Here is a 22,792-nt window from a genome sequence, read left to right on the forward strand (position 1 = left end):
CTTGGCATAACACAAGGCCTACACTAGTAGGGATGCAGACTACTATGATGTTAACGTTGTGGTCAGATGCAAGTCATGTCAACCTAGTGATCAGTGCAGTCGATGTCTCCTCCCACGTCGGCAACAGAATCCTCCAGTGTAGGTCGGGGACACGGGGAGCCAGCTGCACGTGAGTCTCGCAGGGAGGTACTGCGTGATGAACGTCAGATCGTACGTGGAGGTGTCACCAGATGAAACAGATGTATCCTCCTTGCAAATGACTCCTTCCTCCCTCCACTTCAGCATCCCCCTCTCTTCTATAGTTCCTGGAAGTAAGACAATGCTTAGTTACAAGAAAACTCCACTTGAGCACCCACTCTCACCAGTACATCCAGGAAGTCATAGAAAGCGTTGTTATAGGAACATTCTACTTTACACCTGTTCTGTAATTACTGGAAGTAAGACAAAGCTTAGTTACAAGTAAACTCCACTTGAGCACCCACTCTCTTCATTAATTCCTGGAAGTAAGAGAAAGCGTAGTTATAGGAACACTCTACTATACTTTTGTTCTATAGTTCCTGCAAATAAGACAATGCTTAGTTACAGGAACACTCTACTTCAATATGTCCCACTTGTCTGCAGTTCTTGGAAGCTAGACAATGCTTAGATACAGGAATAGACCCGTGAAGATTCGGGGTAGAATAGGTCTTCAGCAACCCATGCGGTAAAAGGCGACTAACGGGATCTGGTCAGGCTCGCTGACTTGGCATGTCATCGAACCCCAATTGCGTGGATCGATGCTCATGATGTCAATCACTGAATTGTCTGGTCCAGACTCGATTATTTACAGACTGCCGTCATATAGCTGGAATATTATAGTGCGGCGTTAAACAACAAACAAAGTTACAGGAATACTTCAGAATATCCAATTTTTCTGCAGTACCTTGAAGTATACTGTATGCCCAGGGTGAACCGTCCTACAGACTTGCTATTCCATCTTATCGCATAGGTTACGGTACGAAATGCAAAAGTCAAACAAACGGGAGGGAAATCTCAACCTGCTTTGTAATCAATAAAGATATATTTTCTTTGTGGGGTCACGGGTGGCCCAGTCGTCTAAGGCGCCACGATTCGCTGCGCAGAGTTGCGTCCCTTGGGCACGCCAGAAACCTATGATTGTAGGTTCGAATCCCGGTTCGCCCCGATTATGTTTCTAGGTTTGTCAGCACCATACCCGTGCTCGTGGGTTTCACCGAGGTGGTAAATGTCTAAGACGTGCATCACTTCGGGCTTTTCTCCCACATTAAGCTGACACGCAGTGATATAACTGGAATACTGTTAAAAGCGGCGTTAAACCCAACTCACTCACTCACTCACTATTTTCTTTGTTGGGGTAATCATACGTCGGTACATATTATCTTGACTACAACAATGCATGTTGCTGAACAATATTTAAAATGGCGAAAACAATTCTCGTGTATGCAGTATACTAGTTAATATCAAAACATTCACTGATCATTGTGATTTGTATAAAAGGGAAAGTTGCATTCTCTACTCTTGAGCGGGCACGGGTGGCCCAGCCGTCTAAGGCGCCATGATTCGCCGTGCCGAAGTGCGTCCCTTTGACACGCCTGAAACCTATGGTTGTGGGTAAGAATCCCGGTTTGCCCCGATTATGTTTCTAGGTTTGTCAGCACCATACCCGTGATCATGGGTTTCACCTAAGCGGTAAATTTCTGAGACCTCCAACACTTAGGGCTTTCCTCTCACATCAGCTGACACGCCGTGATATAACTGGAATACTGTTCAAAGCGGCGTTAAACCCAACTCACTCACTCTTGATGGTGTTTACCTGGAGCTATGTTGTCGAGGATGCACCCAACCACGCCGCCGACAAACATAGGAGATCCAAGAAGGACGTTCAAGATGTGAGTCGATTCAGCATGACCTAGAAAATAGATAATTAATACAATCGACAAAACCCTTTCGAAAGTCATAAGAAATCTCTGCATAAAGCAGAATCGATTTACGATTCCGACTATATCTTGAGCATGTGTTTATGAATCACTGTCAAATAATGATGATACTAGATGTTCACAAAAAGGTGAGCGTATCCTGCCGCACCGGTGGCACCCGTCACAAACACATGCAAGTCAAGTCAAGTGTTCACCTAAAAACACGGGAACATGTGGTCAAAATTGGGAATTGCATCGGACATCATTTTTGTTATCGATGCGTCAAATTTGGAAATGTTCTCCACGTTTCTACCGTAAAACGTTTTGAAAGCTTCACTGAGGCTTCGTGACCTTGATAAAAAAACTTTTGAGTCGTATGAAGCTCTCTTCGTAGAAAGAGCGTGCTCGATTGTACCTCAAAAGTTCTGAAGTGTAGACATCGTTTGGTTGGAGCTATTGCTCTACACTAAGGGAAAGTTGACGATTGGAAAGTTGAAGTGATCCCACTTGTCTAGACTAACATTTAGTCTCTGAAATCTTATATTACACAATATCCTTCTTGACTCGAAAAATTAAAGAAATTCCCTATGCTGTGGAATAGAGCTAGCTTGAGCTGGCTAGACTTGCTTTTGTATGCATTTCTAGATTAAAATTTTTTCATAAAATAAATATATTCCACGGTCATGGTCCAGGACTACCTCTTGTCATACAGTCTTGTGGAGAGCTTTTTGTAACCCTGAAACTTTATGCATAAATGTACCTCTGAAACAGACGATGCGACCGACTTGTCTCCTTTAAATCAGTGGATAAATCAGTGGATAAATCAGTGGAAGGGACTTTGCCAATCCGAGCAGAAATTCCGATTCAAGTGCATTTTGGAACAGATCAGCAAGAAGGGGAACACAATTGGTTACCATTGGGATGCCTACTTCTTGATTAAATACCTTATCACCACACTTTACATAGGTGTTTTTAATGAGGAAGTCAAGCATTTCACATATTGTTTTCTCTGTAAACTTCAGATGACATTTGCTTTCATATTTGACAAATTGTCATGAACATCTGAAGATAGAATGTTTGAGTGAGTGAGAATGGTTTTTCGGCACCTTTAGCAATATTTCAGCAATATCACGGTGCGGGACACCAGAAATGGGCTTCACACTTTGTACCTATGTCGGAATTCGTACCCGGGTCTTCGGTGTGACGAGCAAACGCTTTAACCAGTGAGCTACCCGACCACCCCTCTGAAGTTAGAAATGTGACTATATCTATGCATATGGTCACCACGCTTTGTAACAAATGCCCCAAGGCAAAAGGAATGAAGTTTTTACTTAACACCGTAAGGGATAGTGGTGTACAAAGTTGAAAAATCGAATATTTTTTATAGAATTGAACTTGATTCCTTTCTGAGATTGCAAAAGGTTTGGCGAATCCTGTGGGTTTTTTAGAATTCTTATGGTATTAATACCACTAGTGTCAAATACGTTCTGTGAATATACAGAAAGTCCTTCCTTATTTGTATTAAGGATTATGGTTAATCTTTGGGATTTGGTGGTACATTTGCTGGACATAGCAAGATGTATCTTTTGTATATTTCTTAATGGAGCTATGAATCCAGTACGAAAGAGGAATGGTCTTCAGGTTTTTAAAGTCAAGTAAAAGTTGATAGTACTGATGCATGGTTTCATCAGATTGCTTCCTCAGTTGACATATTGGCCTTATACGTGGCCTTATACTCGTGCAAAAGGCATCATACAACACATGAATTAATAAGCCCTGTACCAACTCGATGACAAATCAAGGGTTTTCTTGATGTTCACTATTACCTTGACTTACCTTATTTCAAGGATATCTCAAGTTATTATTGGTTACACAATACATATGAAATATGAATCAAATCAATAAATCTACATGGAGTAGTTCGGTTTCCTAACATATCATTCAGCTGTATACTGCGAGGAATGGACACTTTTGGACCCTCCTGGTCTAGATCTGTTGTGTAGCGAAGTGGTTGAAACGATAACCTTACACCCAGTGACCCTGGTTCTACACAGGGTAGTGTTAATCATTCCATGCGTCCCCATTCCTGATATTGATGGAATACGAACAGAAAGAGGGCGAAAGGTATCCACCCACCTGTGTAAATAGCTCTGGGGTTGTTTGTTACCCACTGAGGCAGCATCATGCCCAACATCAACGCCAGACCCAGCACCATGAGGTTCCTTGATGAGGACAGATCCACAAACTGCAGAGTAGACAGGCCGACAGCTGCCACCATTCCGAATGTCACAACAGCCACCCCACCAATTACTGGAGTAGGAATGAGGCTGACCACAGCTCCGAATTTACCCACCATGCCACACAGAGTCAGAATTACGCCTGCTGTAAGGAAGACAGACCTACTTGCAACCTGGAAGAAACAGAAAACTCCACGTAAAACGATCTTCAATTGCATAACACGTGAACTAATACACCTAAGAAGAAAATAAATTTCTATAGGCCACGGAATTAAACTTGCTTCAATGTTGAAAATACTTTTCCTTGGTCGTATTAAATATTATGTGTGAAGGTGTGAATCAATGCAGATAGTATCACATAAACTAGTTTCAAACAGTGTTCGAAATTATTTAGAACAATGCCATTACCCCTCAAAATGATCGGGCAATATTATTTTTCAGTTTAGTTCGATGCTCAGTGTTAAGTTTTGTTCGAGCAGTAAACTACGGTTATAACGAACTCAAAGGGACTACTTATTTTACTGCCGATGTGACGTTAAATCTTAACTCACTCACTCACTCACTCACTTATTTTAGTTCGTTTTTACCGTAATTGGTTATAAACATATATACAGTATAACTACAGCAAATAGTCGGGACTAAAAAGTTACTTCGTTATATCCGTTAGTTCGTTATAAGCGTGTTCATTATAACCGTAGTTTACTGTACCAATAAAATCAGGCAGTGGGGCAGCCTCGTGGTTAAAACATTCGCTCGTCACGCCGAAGACCCGGATTCGTTTCCCCAGTGTCCAGTAGGAATAAATAAGTGGAATGGAAGTTTACTTGTTACGTTTCCATGGATACAGATGTTTCCCACAGGAGTCAATGTCGAATGTGTTTCGCCCATCATTGCATTCATCATAAAATCTAATATATCCAAAATATTTTTGGGGATGGGTGGGGTGGTTTTTTTATTTAGATCCACAAACCTTGGTTATGACTAAAGCTCCAACGTTTTCACTGTAGGATGTTATACCATGCACAGCACCTACACTACCGGCTATGAGACTTCCAAGGCCTTCCATCACAATCCCCCGATTTACAGCATGCGATGGGGGAGGAGGTGCGGCGCTGGCACGGGCAGCAGCAAAGTAGTCCCCGACAGACTCTATGATGGAGGCGACGGTAGCTGCCAACATCCCAACATACCCGGCAGCACTGATAGTGGGCCGACCCAAGTGCCCTGCAACACGAAGTGAGGGAATGGATGTAGTTAAAACGTTGACTCATCACTCCGAAACCCCATGTTCGATTCCCCAATGGGTACAATATGTAAAATTGCTAACAGCGCCGTAAAACCCAACTCACCTACTATATTCTGATGGCTGACATTTTGATAACCTAGATTCAATTTGCAAACCATTCAATCTGCTACTTCTTCAAAGATATGGGATATACCTGGATATGGGAAGTAAAACCAAGGGGCGTCCTTCACAACGTGGAGTCTCGAATCGGTCCTGGCCTGGAAACCAGGGTCTGTGCTGATGGTTGGGAACACGTCCGATTGTGTCAGCACGAAGCAGAGGATGCACATGATGACAATTGACAGGAGGACCTTCAAAAGAGATTTCATGTCCATCATATTGACAAATGGTTTGTCCTTTTCATTGCTTGGGATATTTCTGTTATATGTTCCTCTTCATATTTCAAATAAAATCCGGAGATATTACTATCATCTGATAGAAGAGAATATTTGAAAGAAACACTGCACGTTGTGTTACATCCTGAAAAATCAACTATTCACTTACAGGTATGAGCTGAAAGAAGGGATAACGGTTGATGTGGCACCGTTTCTGTCTTGTATATACTGGAACTGGAAGTTGGTATTTCCCAAGGAACAGCGCGAAGCACACCACAAGGAGCACTGTGCTGCCAGTTGAAAAGATAAATTGTGATATAATGTACTGATACAAAAGTTATATGGTGAACAAAAACTACATAGGTTAATTTCTTGTAAGATACACTGACATTCTTGAAGTTGTCATTTAATATTCTGACGCGGCCAAAAGTGAGGTAAAATATTACATTTAAATGGCAGTGACATTAAAGTGACGTTAAGAGTCTGTTCAATATAATACTTGGGAAAGCCATTATACATAGTCTGACTTCGTAAATTGCACAAGAATGGATTATCTCGAGAATAACAACATGCGTCACTGTGGAGATATGTTCATTGAAGGTTAAAATGATGGTGATCAGACATGAGGCAAATGCAGTTGTCTTCTAGGATTGTCCTACCCAGTGCTGATGCCCCATTGGTCCTTGCATAACGCTCCCGCAAGCGGGGCGAGAGACAGACCAACTAGTGCAATAGTTGGAGCGATGGTGAGCGGCCCTATGAATCTCAGCAGTAAACCCACAACACCCGTCCCCCCTAACACAATCTGTGTCAGAGATGCCAGCATTATGTTACCCTGAATCTACAAGAAAATATGATGACATTATTACTGATCAGACGACATTAAACATTGCAGTTATTATATATAACAATAGTATGAATGTGAACATGGTATTGACAAAATTAATAGAATATACTGCTGCATAGTTTTTTTAGGACATATTTGACATTTTGATTATTTTCGGAAGACATCTTACCTCCCGCACTCGCACTACCCACGGCAGATCAGACGTCCCATTGACTGTGAGAGATGTAGGAACTGCAGGAAGCGAATAGGATCACGTATATGGCATGAATACAAACAGGTGGTACCATCACGAGGCAGAAACGATGAGACAGATTCAATCACGTGGCTGAGAAACCGGCACAAGGAAGGGAGACTGTCACAAGGCAGAGATACAATCACATGACAGAGATACCATCACAAGGCAGAGATACAACCACGTGACAGAGATACCATCACAGGGCAGAGATACAATCACGTGACAGAGATACCATCACAAGGCAGAGATACCATCACGTGACAGAGATACCATCACGAGGCAGCTATACAATCACATGACAGAGATACCATCACGAGGCAGAGATACAACCATGTAGCAGAGATACAATCACGTGACAGAGATACCATCACAGGGCAGAGATACAACCACGTGACAGAGATACCATCACAAGGCAGAGATACCATCACGTGACAGAGATACCATCACGAGGCAGCTATACAATCACATGACAGAGATACCATCACAAGGCAGAGATACAACCACGTGACAGAGATACCATCACAAGGCAGAGATACCATCACGTGACAGAGATACCATCACAAGGCAGCGATACAATCACATGACAGAGATACCATCACGAGGCAGAGATACAACCATGTAGCAGAGATACAATCACGTGACAGAGATACCATCACAGGGCAGAGATACAACCACGTGACAGAGATACCATCACAAGGCAGAGATACCATCACGTGACAGAGATACCATCACAAGGCAGCGATACAATCACATGACAGAGATACCATCACGAGGCAGAGATACAACCATGTAGCAGAGATACAATCACGTGACAGAGATACCATCACGAGGCAGAGATACAACCACGTGACAGAGATACCATCACAAGGCAGAAATACCATCACGTGACAGAGATACCATCACAAGGCAGCGATACAATCACATGACAGAGATACCATCACGATGCAGAGATACAACCATGTAGCAGAGATACAATCACGTGACAGAGATACCATCACAGGGCAGAGATACAATCACGTGACAGAGATACCATCACAGGGCAGAGATACCATCACGAGGCAGCGATACAATCACGTGACAGAGATACCATCACGAGGCAGAGATACAACCATGGAGCAGAGATACAATCACGTGACAGAGATACCATCACAGGGCAGAGATACAACCACGTGACAGAGATACCATCACAAGGCAGAGATACCATCACGTGACAGAGATACCATCACGAGGCAGCTATACAATCACATGACAGAGATACCATCACAAGGCAGAGATACAACCACGTGACAGAGATACCATCACAAGGCAGAGATACCATCACGTGACAGAGATACCATCACAAGGCAGCGATACAATCACATGACAGAGATACCATCACGAGGCAGAGATACAACCATGTAGCAGAGATACAATCACGTGACAGAGATACCATCACAGGGCAGAGATACAACCACGTGACAGAGATACCATCACAAGGCAGAGATACCATCACGTGACAGAGATACCATCACAAGGCAGCGATACAATCACATGACAGAGATACCATCACGAGGCAGAGATACAACCATGTAGCAGAGATACAATCACGTGACAGAGATACCATCACAGGGCAGAGATACAACCACGTGACAGAGATACCATCACAAGGCAGAAATACCATCACGTGACAGAGATACCATCACAAGGCAGCGATACAATCACATGACAGAGATACCATCACGATGCAGAGATACAACCATGTAGCAGAGATACAATCACGTGACAGAGATACCATCACAGGGCAGAGATACCATCACGAGGCAGCGATACAATCACGTGACAGAGATACCATCACGAGGCAGAGATACAACCATGGAGCAGAGATACAATCACGTGACAGAGATACCATCACAAGGCAGAGATACAATTTCGAGGCAGCGATACAATCACGTGACAGAGATACCATCACGAGGCAGCGATACAACCATGTAGCAGAGATACAATCACGTGACAGAGATACAATCACATGACGGAGATACCATCACGAGGCAGAGATACCATCACGAGGCAGCGATACAATCATGTAGCAGAGATACAATCACGTGACAGAGATACAATCACATGACAAAGATACAATTACAAGGCAGAGATACAATCACATGACAGAGATACAATCACGAGGCAGAGATACAATCACGTGACAGAGATACAATTACGAGGCAGGGATCCAATCACGAGGCAGAGATACAATTACAAAGCTGAGATACAACCACGTGCACGAAGCAGTGATACAATTACAAGGAAGAGAAAGAAGTACGAAACCGAGATACAATCACGAGATATATGTGATGAGACAGAGATACAAAAATCACGAGACAAAGACACAATAATGAGACAGAGATACGATCATGAGGTAGAGATGCAATAATGAGGGAGACATGATGAGACAGAGATAAAATCTCGAGGCAGTGACATAATTATGAGACAGAAACACAATCACGTGGCAAAGACACAATCACATGGCGGAGATACCTTTAGGAGGCATTGATACAATCACGAATCTGAGATACAATCACATGGCAGAGTTACAGTGACAAGGAAATAATACAATCGCGAACTAGAGAAACCCTCAAGAGGCAGAGAAACCCTCACGAGGCAGAGATACCATAACGAGGCAGAGACACAATCACGAGGCAGAGATACCGTCACGGGGCAGAAATACAATCACGTAGCAAAAATGCAATTACGAGGTAGAGCTAAAATCCCGAGGCAGAGATACAATCATAAGGTCGAGATACAATCGCGAGGGAGACATGATGAGACAGAGATACACTACATGATGAGATAGAAGCAGAGATATATACTGAACAACAAAAGTTCCTGCGACATTGAAAAAGATTCAATGCAAAGTTTTTTAACCAATTCTGAAACAATTTCGGTTTGCAATAGATAAAAGACTCCTGTAAGTGTTCAAATGGTTTAATTTGCCATACTGACTTTAGAAAATGCGTGATTTCATTAAAAAAACATGAACATGCCAAAATGTCAATTTACAAATCAATAGCGTGTGTGTCCACCTCTGGTTGTGATGCAAGCAGCACATCTTCGTCTCATGGAATGGACCAGGCGTCGCACAAAGTCCTGTGGGATATCTGGCCATATCTGCTGGAGCATGTTTCGAAGTTCCTGGAGTGTCTGTGGAACACGTGGTTGACGTCGAAGGCGTCGATCCATCTCATCCCACATGTGCTCTATCGGTGAGAGAACAGAGGAGTGAGCCGGCCAGGGAATGACATTAACGTTGTTTTGTTGAAGAGATTCCTGAACAAGTCGAGCAATATGAGGACGGGCGTTGTCAGGTTGAAAGGTAATGCATGGGCCATGACGACGCAAAAACGGTGGAACAACAGGGCCGATGATCTCGTCGCGGTAGCGCTGTCCATTAAGATCTCCCTCTACCAGTATCAAACGGGTCCTCTGTCTTGCTGTAATCCCACCCCATACCATAACGCTTCCGCCCCCGAACCGATCTTCTTCCATGACACAATGATTGACGTAACGTTCACCTCGGCGTCGGTACACTCGAATCCGTCCATCGCTGTGGCTGAGATGAAAACGAGACTCGTCAGTGAACAGAACTTGTCCCCACTGCATAGCCGTCCAGCGAAGACGCTGTCTGCACCACTGTAGACGTGCTTGACGGTGGTTTCCTGTCAAAATGGGACGTCTGGTGGGTCTTCTTGCGACAATGCCTGTACATCTGAGGCGACGACGTACAGTTTGTAAAGATATTCGTCGAAGGCCAAGGATGCTTCTTGCAGTCACTGTTGCTGCAGTCTCTGACTGCATTCGTCTGTTGCCAACGTTGCCATAAACACGAAATGGTGTTTCTGAGTGGTTGTTGTCAGCACGATGCTAAACAATGCACATGGAATCCCGTTAACGCACATGTTTTTATACCCATTCTTGCGTAGTGAAATGCATGGGGCTTACATAAAAGTCAACTTTTGCATGGAATGCACGCTTTTCTGTAGCAGTTGCGTGTTTGTGACTTGATTCCATACATGTACTACAATATTGAAAACCAAACTTTACTTGTATCAAAAATACACTAAAATATTGGTGTCACGGGAACTTTTGTTGTTGAGTATAATTATGAGACTATATGCGCGGCATATATACCGTTACAAGGCAATGCCACAAACACGTGACAGAGGTATAATCACGAGCCAGACATCACGAGGCAGAGATACATGATGGGTAAAGGATACAATCACGTGGCAGAGATACGAACACGCTTATAACGAACTGACGGATATAACGAACTTACTATTTGCTGTAGTTATGTTGTATATATGCTTATAACGAACTACGGTTATTACGAACTAAAATTAGTAGTCCCTTTGAGTTCGTTATAACCGTAGTTTACTGTATAATGAACCAGCAGTCTTTGAAATACTTACAACACACCAGCGCCAGAGAATAACCAGTTTTGATTATCAGCCGAAACAGAAAAGGCAAATTTGAATTTTATTTGAAAATCAATGACGGCACCAGGTGTTCGCGAAAGGGGTAAGCATGTAGAAGCAAATCTACTTTCAATATTTAGACATACTGATTACCTTCAGTTGGGCACTTCCACTTGTCTGCCGCCATCATTGGGATAATTGCTGCCAGGAAATTTGGAGATGCCCCTTGGATTATTGGTAATCTGGAATGTTGAAGATTTCCTACATCGAAGAAGATTTCTCTTCACCCACAACTAACACGCGTTCTGTTTTATATCCAAATTCATTATTTAGCACTTTCAGTTAGGCTTCAAAAGTCTGATTATATAAATATGGCTTTCCATTTGAATTTGACCATATAAGATTCAATGAAAACCAAATATCTTTTCATTTGTCTCGTTACTGAATTGTTACAAAGTTACAATTAATGAACAGAACTGGATGCCATCACAATTGTTTACTTCCCAAAGCTATGTTTATGTCAACATTACGAGAACTGGTTCTTGTCTTAAGCCTTTAATTTGTGATGTGCACACATTTTGCTGGTCTGTGTGTCATGGGCAGTACCTGACGCCGAAGATGTTCTGGAGAATGGTTCCTATCCCGCACACAAAGAACGAGATGCTTAGAATTCGAGACTTTACTTCCGGAAGTTCATTCGTGCAAATGACAGCGGTAATTAGCAAGGGTATTGATATCACTCCACCAATACTCGTCACCATTTGCTGAATAAAATATAAGATGATTGTAACACATTTATTGCCAAACATGGGTCTGTTTTTCAAATCGGGGCTTCTTTGGCGGTGTGTATTTTGGAGATTCTTGTAGCATTATTTGACCAAACACACGCGAGGTATTTTTTCTTAACTGGTATTTCGTATTTGTTTGTATGTTTGTTGTCCTGCTCAGCTGAACCTGTGCGTGTGGATAGAATGAGTTTGATGTAACGCCATTTTGAACAGCATTAATCAGGACTTGATGTGGTAAATATAAATGTCAACGCCAGGTACTATTCGGTCTTGAGTATGTGCCAAAACCGATTCCACTGAGTATAAAAGACAAGATAGTGGTGAAAATCAGTGATGACACCAGGTCTTTGAAGTTTAGCACTTTGATGGAATGGGCATTATGCTGACAAAGAACCATAATGTAATCAAAGGTACCCTTAGATTCGAGCCAACAATGACACGTATCTGGCACGCCTAGGGGACAGAACTCTAGCTCTGCACAGCAACTTACGGCGCCCGAGACAACGAGATCACCGTTTCGACTACGTATTGAGCGAGTAGCCAGCCATGCTATATTCGAGAGAAAATAGAAATGTGTGTCAAAATACCTTGTACGAACAATGTGGACACACGGCAGCACTCATCCCTCGAATGTTATTAATTAAACTCGAACGAAACAGGTACGTTAATTATTCATGTTTGTCAATCATTATAAACACTGCTTGACAGAAATGCACATTGTACAAAGAATGAACGTTTGGAATTATATTGTCAGTTATGCTCGTTATTCATTGTAGGAAATGTCCTGAAGACATAAATGACTATCATGCATATGAACCGTTCGACTTCCAACTGCAACATGGCTGTTTATTTGATTATTATTTTGTAATGTGAGGATAACACGATATACCGCTTCTCTATGAACGATTTGTCGGTAACATGACGGCGAAACTCACGTTCAAATTTTTGTGAAGGACACAATTTGACGTTCATAGTTTTCCACGAAACTGCATTCTTGAAATGACGTAAACACTGACGGACTACTTCCAACCTTCTTCGGGAAAAATCCTTGGGATTGCCTAGCACGGATACATGCAGAATCGTTGTTTCTGATCATTTAGACCCTTCAGTCTTGAACACTGCGTTTAAGCATACTTTGAGAAATTGAGGAGAGTTTGATTGCAAGATCGTGCACGAATTCCCTCGCTGTGACCCATCCTGGTGAACAAAACGAAGAAATGCACATCCAAACAATTGTATCGACTCGATCCACCCGATCCGTGACAAGACTGAGAGTGACAGTCTTCCGCAATCTATGCATTTACCTTAGTATCTATTTGACACATCTTTTCAATAACCCTTCGATGCTCGACCAACTCAACAATAATGACTGACGCGTGTAGTCGCGACAGGCACATTTACAACTTCCCCATTCCATTTATCGTGTCAGCCATTTTGGCGTCTTGTACTTGATGTAAATGTATCACTACGCGCTGTCGTTGTGACTGGGGTACTTCTTAACAGACTTTGCTCTACTTATGATGAAATTATTAGAATATATTTGTTGTAAACAAACGACAAAGATGTCACTGTATAAGACTGTGAGCATACATACGCTCATAACACTTTTCTTTTTGAGGAACTACTTCATTCAGCGATACAGCTGGCTGTTGTGTGGCAGTCAGTGTAAACATGAAGATACACGTACTAATATACATAAATAAAACTGTGCATACATCTAGTTCTACATCCTCCGAGGTAAAAATAGTGATTAAAAAATTATAAGAATTGACTTTCACTTTGTGTGAGTTCATTGGAGTATGAACCTTCAAAGAGTGAGGGCCAAACATTGTTGTATGAACGTCAGAGCAAGCTCACTCATCCCTCGCTCTATGAAGGTTCATACTCCAATGAACTCACACAAAGTGAAATTCAGTTCATAAAAACCCACCGACACATGGCTACCCCTCCGCCTCTGAAATAAATATGTGACATACGTGCTAGTCACATATTTAATTCAGGGGCGGAGAGGTAGCCCAGTGGTTAAAGTGTTCGCTCGACACGCCGAAGGCCCGGGTTCTATTCCCCACATGGGCACAATGTGTGAAGCCCATTTCTGGTGTCCCCCGTCGTAGTGGTGCTGGAGTATTGCTAAAAGCGACGTAAAACCATTCTCATTCACTATTTTTTATCAAACGTAACTGTATTACCTGTTCCTATTCGTATCTCTGTGGCAAGGAATGTAATATGGTTGACAGAAAGGAGCCAACCTACCTGAAGGGCAAACAACGGCAACAAGCATGGCCCCGGTGTATCGTTAACGCCGTACAGGACTTTTCTAGTTCGAGGCGAATGGCGGATTTCGTTAGTATCTTCTTCATCCACAGGCGTGAGGGTATCTGTGCCTTTCTCTACTGCCATGGGGTTGGGGTCCTGGGGCTATGGTTTTAATAAAAGTAAATAAACGAATAATAGACAAAGTGGTACAAGTTTACAGTTGTATTTTTATCAGCTAGACGTATTTAAAGAGGTAATATACAGCGAAAAGATTCGGATTGTGACAAGCAGTGATCACTGATAAATCAATGATGAATATATACACAAGCTTGTTAACTAACGATTACAAAATTACAAAATTATCGATTACAAAAGGATAACTCAAAATTACACTCTGAAAAGAAAATCGACAAGACACAGACTGCCAAGTTAGTCGGCTGTGACTAATCAACATTTGGGAGCTAATTAACTCAATACTCTGTCATAACTGAATAACCTCGACTTACCCAGATAGGAGAAATGGACACTGAAGGTCTATCCCTAAAATATGTCTTGGACACTAAGGTTAGTCGGATACGAATAAATATAAATTTAGCCCTGTAGACTAAAGTCGCTTGGAAATACTAAACTTCCGGAATAGACAGCTGCTTGACCTGCAGGAGTTCCTGATATAAAACAATAAATATGTACTTCACTTAACCTAGACATCCCAACGAAAATAAGTTATTCAGGTTTTACTGGAAAAAGGGGCGGGGGTTATACAAAGCTCGCGGTAGCCAATAACAAACACAAATTCAAAGAACTGAAGGCGTGCGACAGACGGCTGGACAGTGATAAGCAGCTGAGGCCCTAAGGTCACTGGACCGTGGCGAACTGGTTTTCACGGTGACATTTACCTTTGGCAGCTTGTTCACCCACGGACTGTGTTCTGATGTCATTGTTCGCTGCGAAGAGAATAGTGATTAGTTATGACATGGTTTTGGGTCATCGAACGAAATACTAATGTCATTTTTTTTAAAACAATAAAGAACTTGTTAGCATGACCATGTCGTTCTGACCAGAGTACCTTCCCTAACTGAATATTGTCATTCGGAGTCTGAACAAATCAACTAAATCAATAAAGAAAGTATTGTGTCGGTTACAAATGTCGGGTCCACTCTATGCAATAAGTTCCTCACTGAATAGTTTCAGCGTGTCTCACAGCATGTAAAGATGCACTCATTTCATTGAGTCATAGCAGAATATCTGAATTAGGTACTTGACAAATGTTTTTGAAATCAATAGAGAACTTGTTCGTAGGGTACCTCCTTAATGCCGTTTCCACACGACTGTGCCATCCTGAATGGTTTTAGGTTGACACACAACATGTACCGATGCACTCGAAAAATTACATGCACATCTTCAAATCACGGAAATATATTGTTGGAACAATTGTAGCATTGTATAGATGCGCGTTAACAGGATTTGCTCTCAAAACTGTAGCATTGTATAGATGCGCGTTAACAGGATTTGTTCTCAAAACGAGGCTTCTGGCTATCACCACCCACCCCACCCCTCTAGACATATTTTCTCCCCCATAACCCCGCCCCACCACGCCTAGATGTTAACTGAGTGTCAATCAGTTAGTTTTGAGCAGTCAACTGACATTGGCATGGATGTTATTTCCTATCAAAATGAATGCAGACATTGGCTTTGTTTGTGTTCAACCATATTGTCCCGTATTGTCAGAAAAAAATGTCACTCGTGTAGGTTGATCTACTCTCTTTGGTGTCTGGTCAGGGCCAACGCAATATCGCCCAGAGGTATCCACGTGATATCACGACAAAGCTATAGTTCGACACGAAATGCGATCACGTCGTCAACGCTTGGCGGGCCATGATAGAGTGGTTCACACTTTGCTAGTCGCTATTGTTCACATATAGAAATTACTCGGTGGTAATGTAATGGTCTGTTTCGGTCATAGCCTATAGTCTATAGCCAGACAAACATAAAAATGTAATGGTTAATATCAAAGGGATTATTGTCATGCACATCGCATAATTCTGGGGTCGATTTATATTTCTTTATAAATGCGTGCACTTATTTTATGTTATATTATACAATGACATTCATGTCATTCAGTATTCATATTTTATTCACAAATACAGTAGCCAGCTATTCAATGTACATCACAAAATTCAATTATTATTTATATTAGCACGTGTACCCTTTTTATGTCAGTAATCTCTACATTTGATAAAGATAGCCCTTAACTTTCATCCCTAATATTTCAGTGGGGAACCAAATTAAAATTTATCATCGAACATTTGCCTTGTCAGTTCTTTATTTGCATGTGGTGGAGTGACATATAGTCTGAAATTATTCAATTATCAGTGTCAATAGACACCGAATGCTTTTTGCAGTGAACACATAACAGGTTTTATGTTGTTATTTTATTAATATGATTAGAATATTTAAAATAAACATAGGTTTCCTCTATGTTCCTATCTTTAAATAATAAGGAACAAGCAAAGCATGCCCGTCAAAAAGGTTCCAGTCTTTGGTGTTAATTAGGTGGAAGAGATATCCATCCCTATGTAGAAAGCACATCAATCAGTTCCCGTATTTCATCGAGAAAAGTGTTTTTAGTCAACCGAAGAAAAAGTTATTCAAACTGGAAAAAGGTAACACAAAGCAACGCCATATGAAAGTTCCATGTTTTTGGTGTCCTTACATGCATAATAGAAGAGTTAAATGGATGCACTGGTTAGGGATGTTGTCGGCTACTGTACAGGGAGCAGTCACTTGTATTTTTATTTCATGGTGAATGCAAATATGTCTTTGGTGTTACTGTCCTTGGTGTTACCTGAATCATGACAAAATGTCTTTGGTGTTTCTTAATATGTCATTGGTGTTACTTAATATGTCCTTGATGTTTCTTAATATGTCATTGGTGTTACTTAATATGTCCTTGATGATTCTTAATATGTCCTTGGTGTTACTTAATGTGTCCATGGTGTTACCACAAGTCAGTAACTGTTAACTTTGAATGGACAATGGCTAAACATGTCTCATGCCATGGAAATTACAATTCTTTAAACATATTAACACTTGAATGTATATTGTTAATATAAAAATCGAACTTAGGGTAAGATGAAGCTAAATGTCTTTGGTGTTACTTAATATGTCCTTGGTGTTACCACGAGTCAGTAATTACTACCTTATAACTTTGAAGTTAGTGTAAATGGGTAAAACATGTCTTATTCCATTGTAATTGCAACTCTTAACTTATGTTACCACCTACTGTAATGAAAACACCCTAACTTGGGTCCATTTATAATCAGTAAATGTCTTTGGTGTTACTTAATATGTCCTCAGTGTTACCACCATTAAGGAGTATCAACTTCACAGAAAACCTAGTGAAACAAAAATGACTCATACCATTGCAAATATGCAACATCAACTACAGTACATCATTTCCTTCTGACAGATTATTGCGACGTGGAAGAAAAGTTGTTATGAGTATTGGTAATATCCTTGGTGTTACCGCCTCGTCTTTGGTGTAACCGTTTGTCTTGAGCGTTACAAGAGGAAATTCTGAAAATGATCCAGGTGATCACACATTGCATAGCATGATTTTCAACATGTACAAAGAACATGTTCTACAAATACAGAATATTGAAATTATATCGATCATTTCGGTAGTGTGTGGGACACATAGAAGCGAAAAGTATCAATTATCATGTTATTACTCAAAACGAGTGATGAATTAGGCTTTAAAAGTGAGGTTCTTTTCCTTTTCTAGGCAGAGGTAAACTATCAATTTTACAATAATGAATAATTACTGAAAGATATACTGTATTTATTTTTTCCCTGCAAAAGATCGGTTTCTCCAGTATATTTAAAATATGACAAAATTATGTTTCTTTGTGTTGGCATATTTGTTAAGTTTAGATGTTTCTTGTTAAATCACTTGAATTTTAAAGTTTTATTCTTGTTTATTCAACAGGACCAAATGGGGTACCGATTATGATAAGGACCCGTTACATACAGACATATGTACACTGGTACACAAACAAGATGGGAAACAGCATCTCCGTATTCATTGGCAGAATATGTTGCCTGCAGCAAACTTCACCCCTGTAATTTAAACATTTAATATAGTTTCACTGTGGTTGCCCACTTCCTGAACAGAACCGCTCTCACTAGCCTTTCAAGAACCCTTCACAGATTGCAGGTGGTTGTCATCAAACCATTCTACAGATGTTAGATTGTGGAACTGTTCCTAATCCACCTTCCACTTTTCAAGAACTGCATTGTCACTTATTATTTTCACACTTCCTTCATCAATCAACTCCATACGGATCTGCATATTTCTATCACATGCAATTCCAATATTTCCAAATGATTTCAAAAGTCTCTTTTATTATATGCATGGGACATTAAGCTTGTCAGCACGTTTACACTTTCTGTTCATTCGATTAACGGTTTTTCTATGGGAGTAATATTGCTCCCGCATACTTACTCTGTGACTTGTCCCAATTGCGCGTCGTCAATGCTGTTCAAGGCTGCATACCTTATCCCCATTGCCACTGAAGTTCAGGTGACCAGCAGGGCTTGCGACGATATTTACCTTTGGTTTCATCAGACATTTGTTGAATCTTTATTGGACAGGCTTTATCCAAGTGTTGTAAATTTGCTATACGCAGTATTTACATCACATCTACTGTCAAGTGTGTGCTCTATCTTTGCACTATGTTGTAAAATGATAACAGAGCAGTCATCCTCTCATGGCATATATTGTCGCCAGTGACAATATTTGACAATGTTCACGGCACATGTTGTCGCCAATCGTCACATATTGTCGCCAGTGACAATATTTGACAATGTTCACGGCACATGTTGTCGCCAATCGTCACATATTATTGCCAGTGACAATATTTGACAATGTTCACGGCACATGTTGTCGCCAATCGTCACATGTTATTGCCAGCGACGATATATGCCCAGGTTGCAGTAATTTGAAAGGCCATTAATATGATAGAATTTTAGATGACATCATAATGAAGATGCTAACATAATCTTTCATTTGCAGTCAGTTTACGGTTATTAGATGTAACTGTTACTTCTATAAGAATGGATATGATTAAAAAACTGTTGTTTACGAAAATACAAATTTAACTGAAACTTGTAATCTACGACCAGAAACCAGAATTTTTTTTATCTTATGGGTAGTGTTGAAATATACCTTTTATACACTAGTTATTAACTAGTCATATACAAGAGATACACTAGTTAGACATCTATAGATTGCTGTAAAATTATTTATTTGGAAAAATTTGGAATATCTGTGTACACGTATATATTTATCTATATGACACTTGTTTGAACACCGCTTCTACTTTGCTAAGTATGTTTATTAAACTATTTTGCACAATGTGTGATGTAATTAATATAGTGGAGAGACATTTATGTAGGGGAAATCTTGTATTAATCACCATCCACTATACATATGATTGTAGAAATATACAGTTTAAATTACAGTTGTGTCCGTCTGAGTGAGTAGGAGACAGACAGACAATATATGCCTGGCGACAATATATGACGTAACACACCCTGAAGAAAGTCATTTTGAGTATCACTGACCTTGTATTATCTGATACCTCTGAGCATCTTCTGTATCCCCCTTTACTGTACTGGCACCGTGTCACAAACACCCATCTTCACGGACACTCTAACAGTGAATGATTCGGAACTCTCTCTGGGACGCATACATCACGATCATTGATTAAATCAGTCAAAGACCGCACTGGAAAATCATCAAGTGAGGGTAGTTTTTAATGTGGCACAAGTACCGCCTCCGTGGTCTTGTGGTAGAGCGTCCGCCCGGAGAGCGGAAGGTCCGGGGTTCGATCCCCAGCCGACTCATACCAAAAGACGTTAAAAGATGGTATTTGTTGTTACCCTGTATGGCGCACGGCATTAAGGGGCTAAAACAAGGACTGGTCGGCTCGGAGTCAGTATACTGTGTCTGAGTGGGGTATTCATGTTAAACTGCGGCATGGTATCTCAGTGTGCTAGCACTATGACTCGGCACCAGTCCGGACTAGTACAAGCAGCCACACACATACACGTGCATGCACGTCGCTATATAAGTGCAATAATCTTGGACGAGACGTTAAACCCCATTTCACCTCACCTCACCTCATGTGGCACATACACATCATCTACACCAGATTTATCTATGGTTGAAACGTATGTAAAATCTATGTCCCACACGCCCGTTTAACACACAAAGGTTGCAGTCCATCAGAAAAAAAATATCAGCAGTGTGATCCAATGTACAGCGTGCCTGTATCTATCTACACCCTTGATGTAAACAGTGTCGCTTCTTCTTGAGTTGAAATCACCAAATAGACATATTGTTCCATCATTGTGATAGGTACAAATCTGTCGTTGTAACACAGAGAAAAACTATGAGGCATCTACACCCCTGCTGGATGAATCTTTTGGAGGTAGGTAGCATATGCAGTTGATAAAACTTTTATTTGTTCCATCTGTCAGCTGTCTCTACAATATTCCTTCCGTCTTCCTGTCCAAGACAGTACATTTCATCCTTTTCAATAAATCATTTTTTTTAAATAAAAAAAACAACTCCACCTGAATTATGTTTGGCTTTCCTATTTATTTCTAATCGATTATGCCCTATACATTTGTAACTCCTGACATTGATTCTCTCATCTTCCTGGAGAAATGTTTCACAAAGATCAATATCATGGTCATCTGACAAAATTATATCTTGCCTGAATAGCGAGTTCTAATTTCTCTTCACAGTCAACCTGCCGTAATTCCAACTAGTCAGCCTAAGTCGCCATGGACCCTAGTTCCTTGATGATTTGATAAGCCGTGTGCCTCTATCAGACTATTGGCGGGCTTTCCCTTACTCCTGCACCAACATCCGCAGATTAGCCTGTGTATTTTTCACATCAGCTGATATTTACTATTCAATGTATACATTGGCGGTGGGGTAGCCTAGTTGTTAAAACGTTCGTCCGTCAAACCGAAGACCCGGGTTCGATTCCCGACATGGGTACTATGTGTGAAGCCCATTTCCGGTGTCCCCCGCCGTGATATTGCTGGAATATTGCTAATTGCGGCGTAAAAGCGTACTCACTCACTCATGCATACATCCGAATAGTTCCTACTGCGCTTTAACAGATTCTTGTTTTTAGCACTGATATGTTCTCTTCACATGTCTCAACATCAGCGACAATGATGCAGGTTTGGGGCCTTTCTGTCTGCCCCCACTATCTTGACCGTCCCCCATTAAACTCTGGACCTTGTTAATAGTTACAATTTTATCTGTACTTTCGCTATCGTCTTCCATTACAGTCATCACAATTTAATAGCCAATGACATTGAACAGGTTGGCTAGATGCAGCTGTTGCAGACTACTCTCGACGTGTGTTATTACATCTTCATATGTGTCGATCTGCCCTCACAAGCTTCATTTCATTTTTAAAAAGTGTTCATAAAATACTTCCTCATTCGTTCTCCCATTTCACTCATTCTGTTGTCAAATGAATGCTTCAATGACGAGATGGCATGTAAAGTATGTCTTGTATTCTCATCAACATTTGGTCCTGTGTTAGTGTGAGTGAGTGAGTGAGTTTGGTTTAACGCCGCTTTTAACAGTATTCCAGTTATATCACGGCGTGTCAGCTTAATGTGGGAGGAAAGCCCGAAGTGATGCAGGTCACAGACGTTTACCACTTCGGTAAAACCCACGAGCACGAGTATGGTGCTGACAAACCTAGAAACATAATCGGGGCGAACCGGGATTCGAACCCACAATCATAGATTTCTGGCGTGCCCAAGGGACGCAACTCTGCACAGCGAATCGCGGCGCCTTAGACGACTGGGCCACCCGTGCCCCCAGTCCTGTGTTAGTATTCCCTGTATTGTCTGATACTGGCTAATGAGAGCTTGTTTGCTGGTCATCTTTGTAGGACTAATACCTATGAGCTGGCCAGGGATGTACAGTGACGTAGAGATTTGTCATATTTGTCAAGTATCAGAAAAAAACAACCTGATTATTTGGCCGGCCTTTTTGAAAATAGTGCAAAATGTGGCAGAGGATTTCTCCAAAGTCATCATTGATGTGGTAGCTCCGTTACCAAAGACTACCCAGGGCAATCGGTATTTGTTAACGGTAATGTGCGTTAATACAAGGTTCCCGGAGGCTATCCCATTAAGTTAAGTCACTACGGATGTAGAGGCATAGACTCTCATTAAGTACTTCACTTTGACAGGACTAGATAATGAAATTCTGAAATGAAAGCCTGATCGGGAGTCGGTTTACAAGTCTCGATGTTTTCAACTGTTCAAGTTGTTCTTGGAGGTTCATCAGGTCAGGTCAAGTAGGTATCACTCTGACTCTCAAGGGCT

General features: G+C 41.2%; 1 protein-coding gene across 1 annotated transcript; it reads right to left on the reverse strand.

Annotated features, from left to right (window-relative positions):
- Nucleotides 1–90: 90 nt before the first annotated feature.
- LOC139451978 (solute carrier family 23 member 2-like) lies at nucleotides 91–11,508 on the reverse strand. Its single transcript, XM_071233259.1, has 9 exons — nucleotides 11,475–11,508; nucleotides 6,808–6,869; nucleotides 6,451–6,632; nucleotides 5,961–6,081; nucleotides 5,611–5,767; nucleotides 5,142–5,395; nucleotides 4,071–4,344; nucleotides 1,832–1,927; nucleotides 91–305 (listed from the first exon to the last, which is right to left on the reverse strand). Exons 1-9 carry the CDS (start codon nucleotides 11,506–11,508, stop codon nucleotides 91–93), a joined length of 1,395 nt encoding a protein of 464 aa, XP_071089360.1.
- Nucleotides 11,509–22,792: the final 11,284 nt, after the last annotated feature.

This window comes from Haliotis cracherodii, unplaced genomic scaffold (assembly GCF_022045235.1).
Source record: "Haliotis cracherodii isolate W230 unplaced genomic scaffold, xgHalCrac1.p SCAF_9, whole genome shotgun sequence".
NCBI lineage: Eukaryota > Metazoa > Mollusca > Gastropoda > Lepetellida > Haliotidae > Haliotis > Haliotis cracherodii.

What these genes read in the sequence shown, in the direction of transcription:
- LOC139451978 (XM_071233259.1), bottom strand. Translation starts at nt 11,508, where the DNA reads ATGGCGGCAGACAAGTGGAAGTGCCCAACTGAAG. An exon ending in CCTTCTTTCAGCTCATACCT is followed by an intron (nt 5,768 to 5,960) that starts GTAAGTGAATAG and finishes TCTCTTTTGAAG; the next exon opens with GTCCTCCTGTCAATTGTCAT. An exon ending in CCTCGACAACATAGCTCCAG is followed by an intron (nt 306 to 1,831) that starts GTAAACACCATC and finishes TCTTACTTCCAG; the next exon opens with GAACTATAGAAGAGAGGGGG.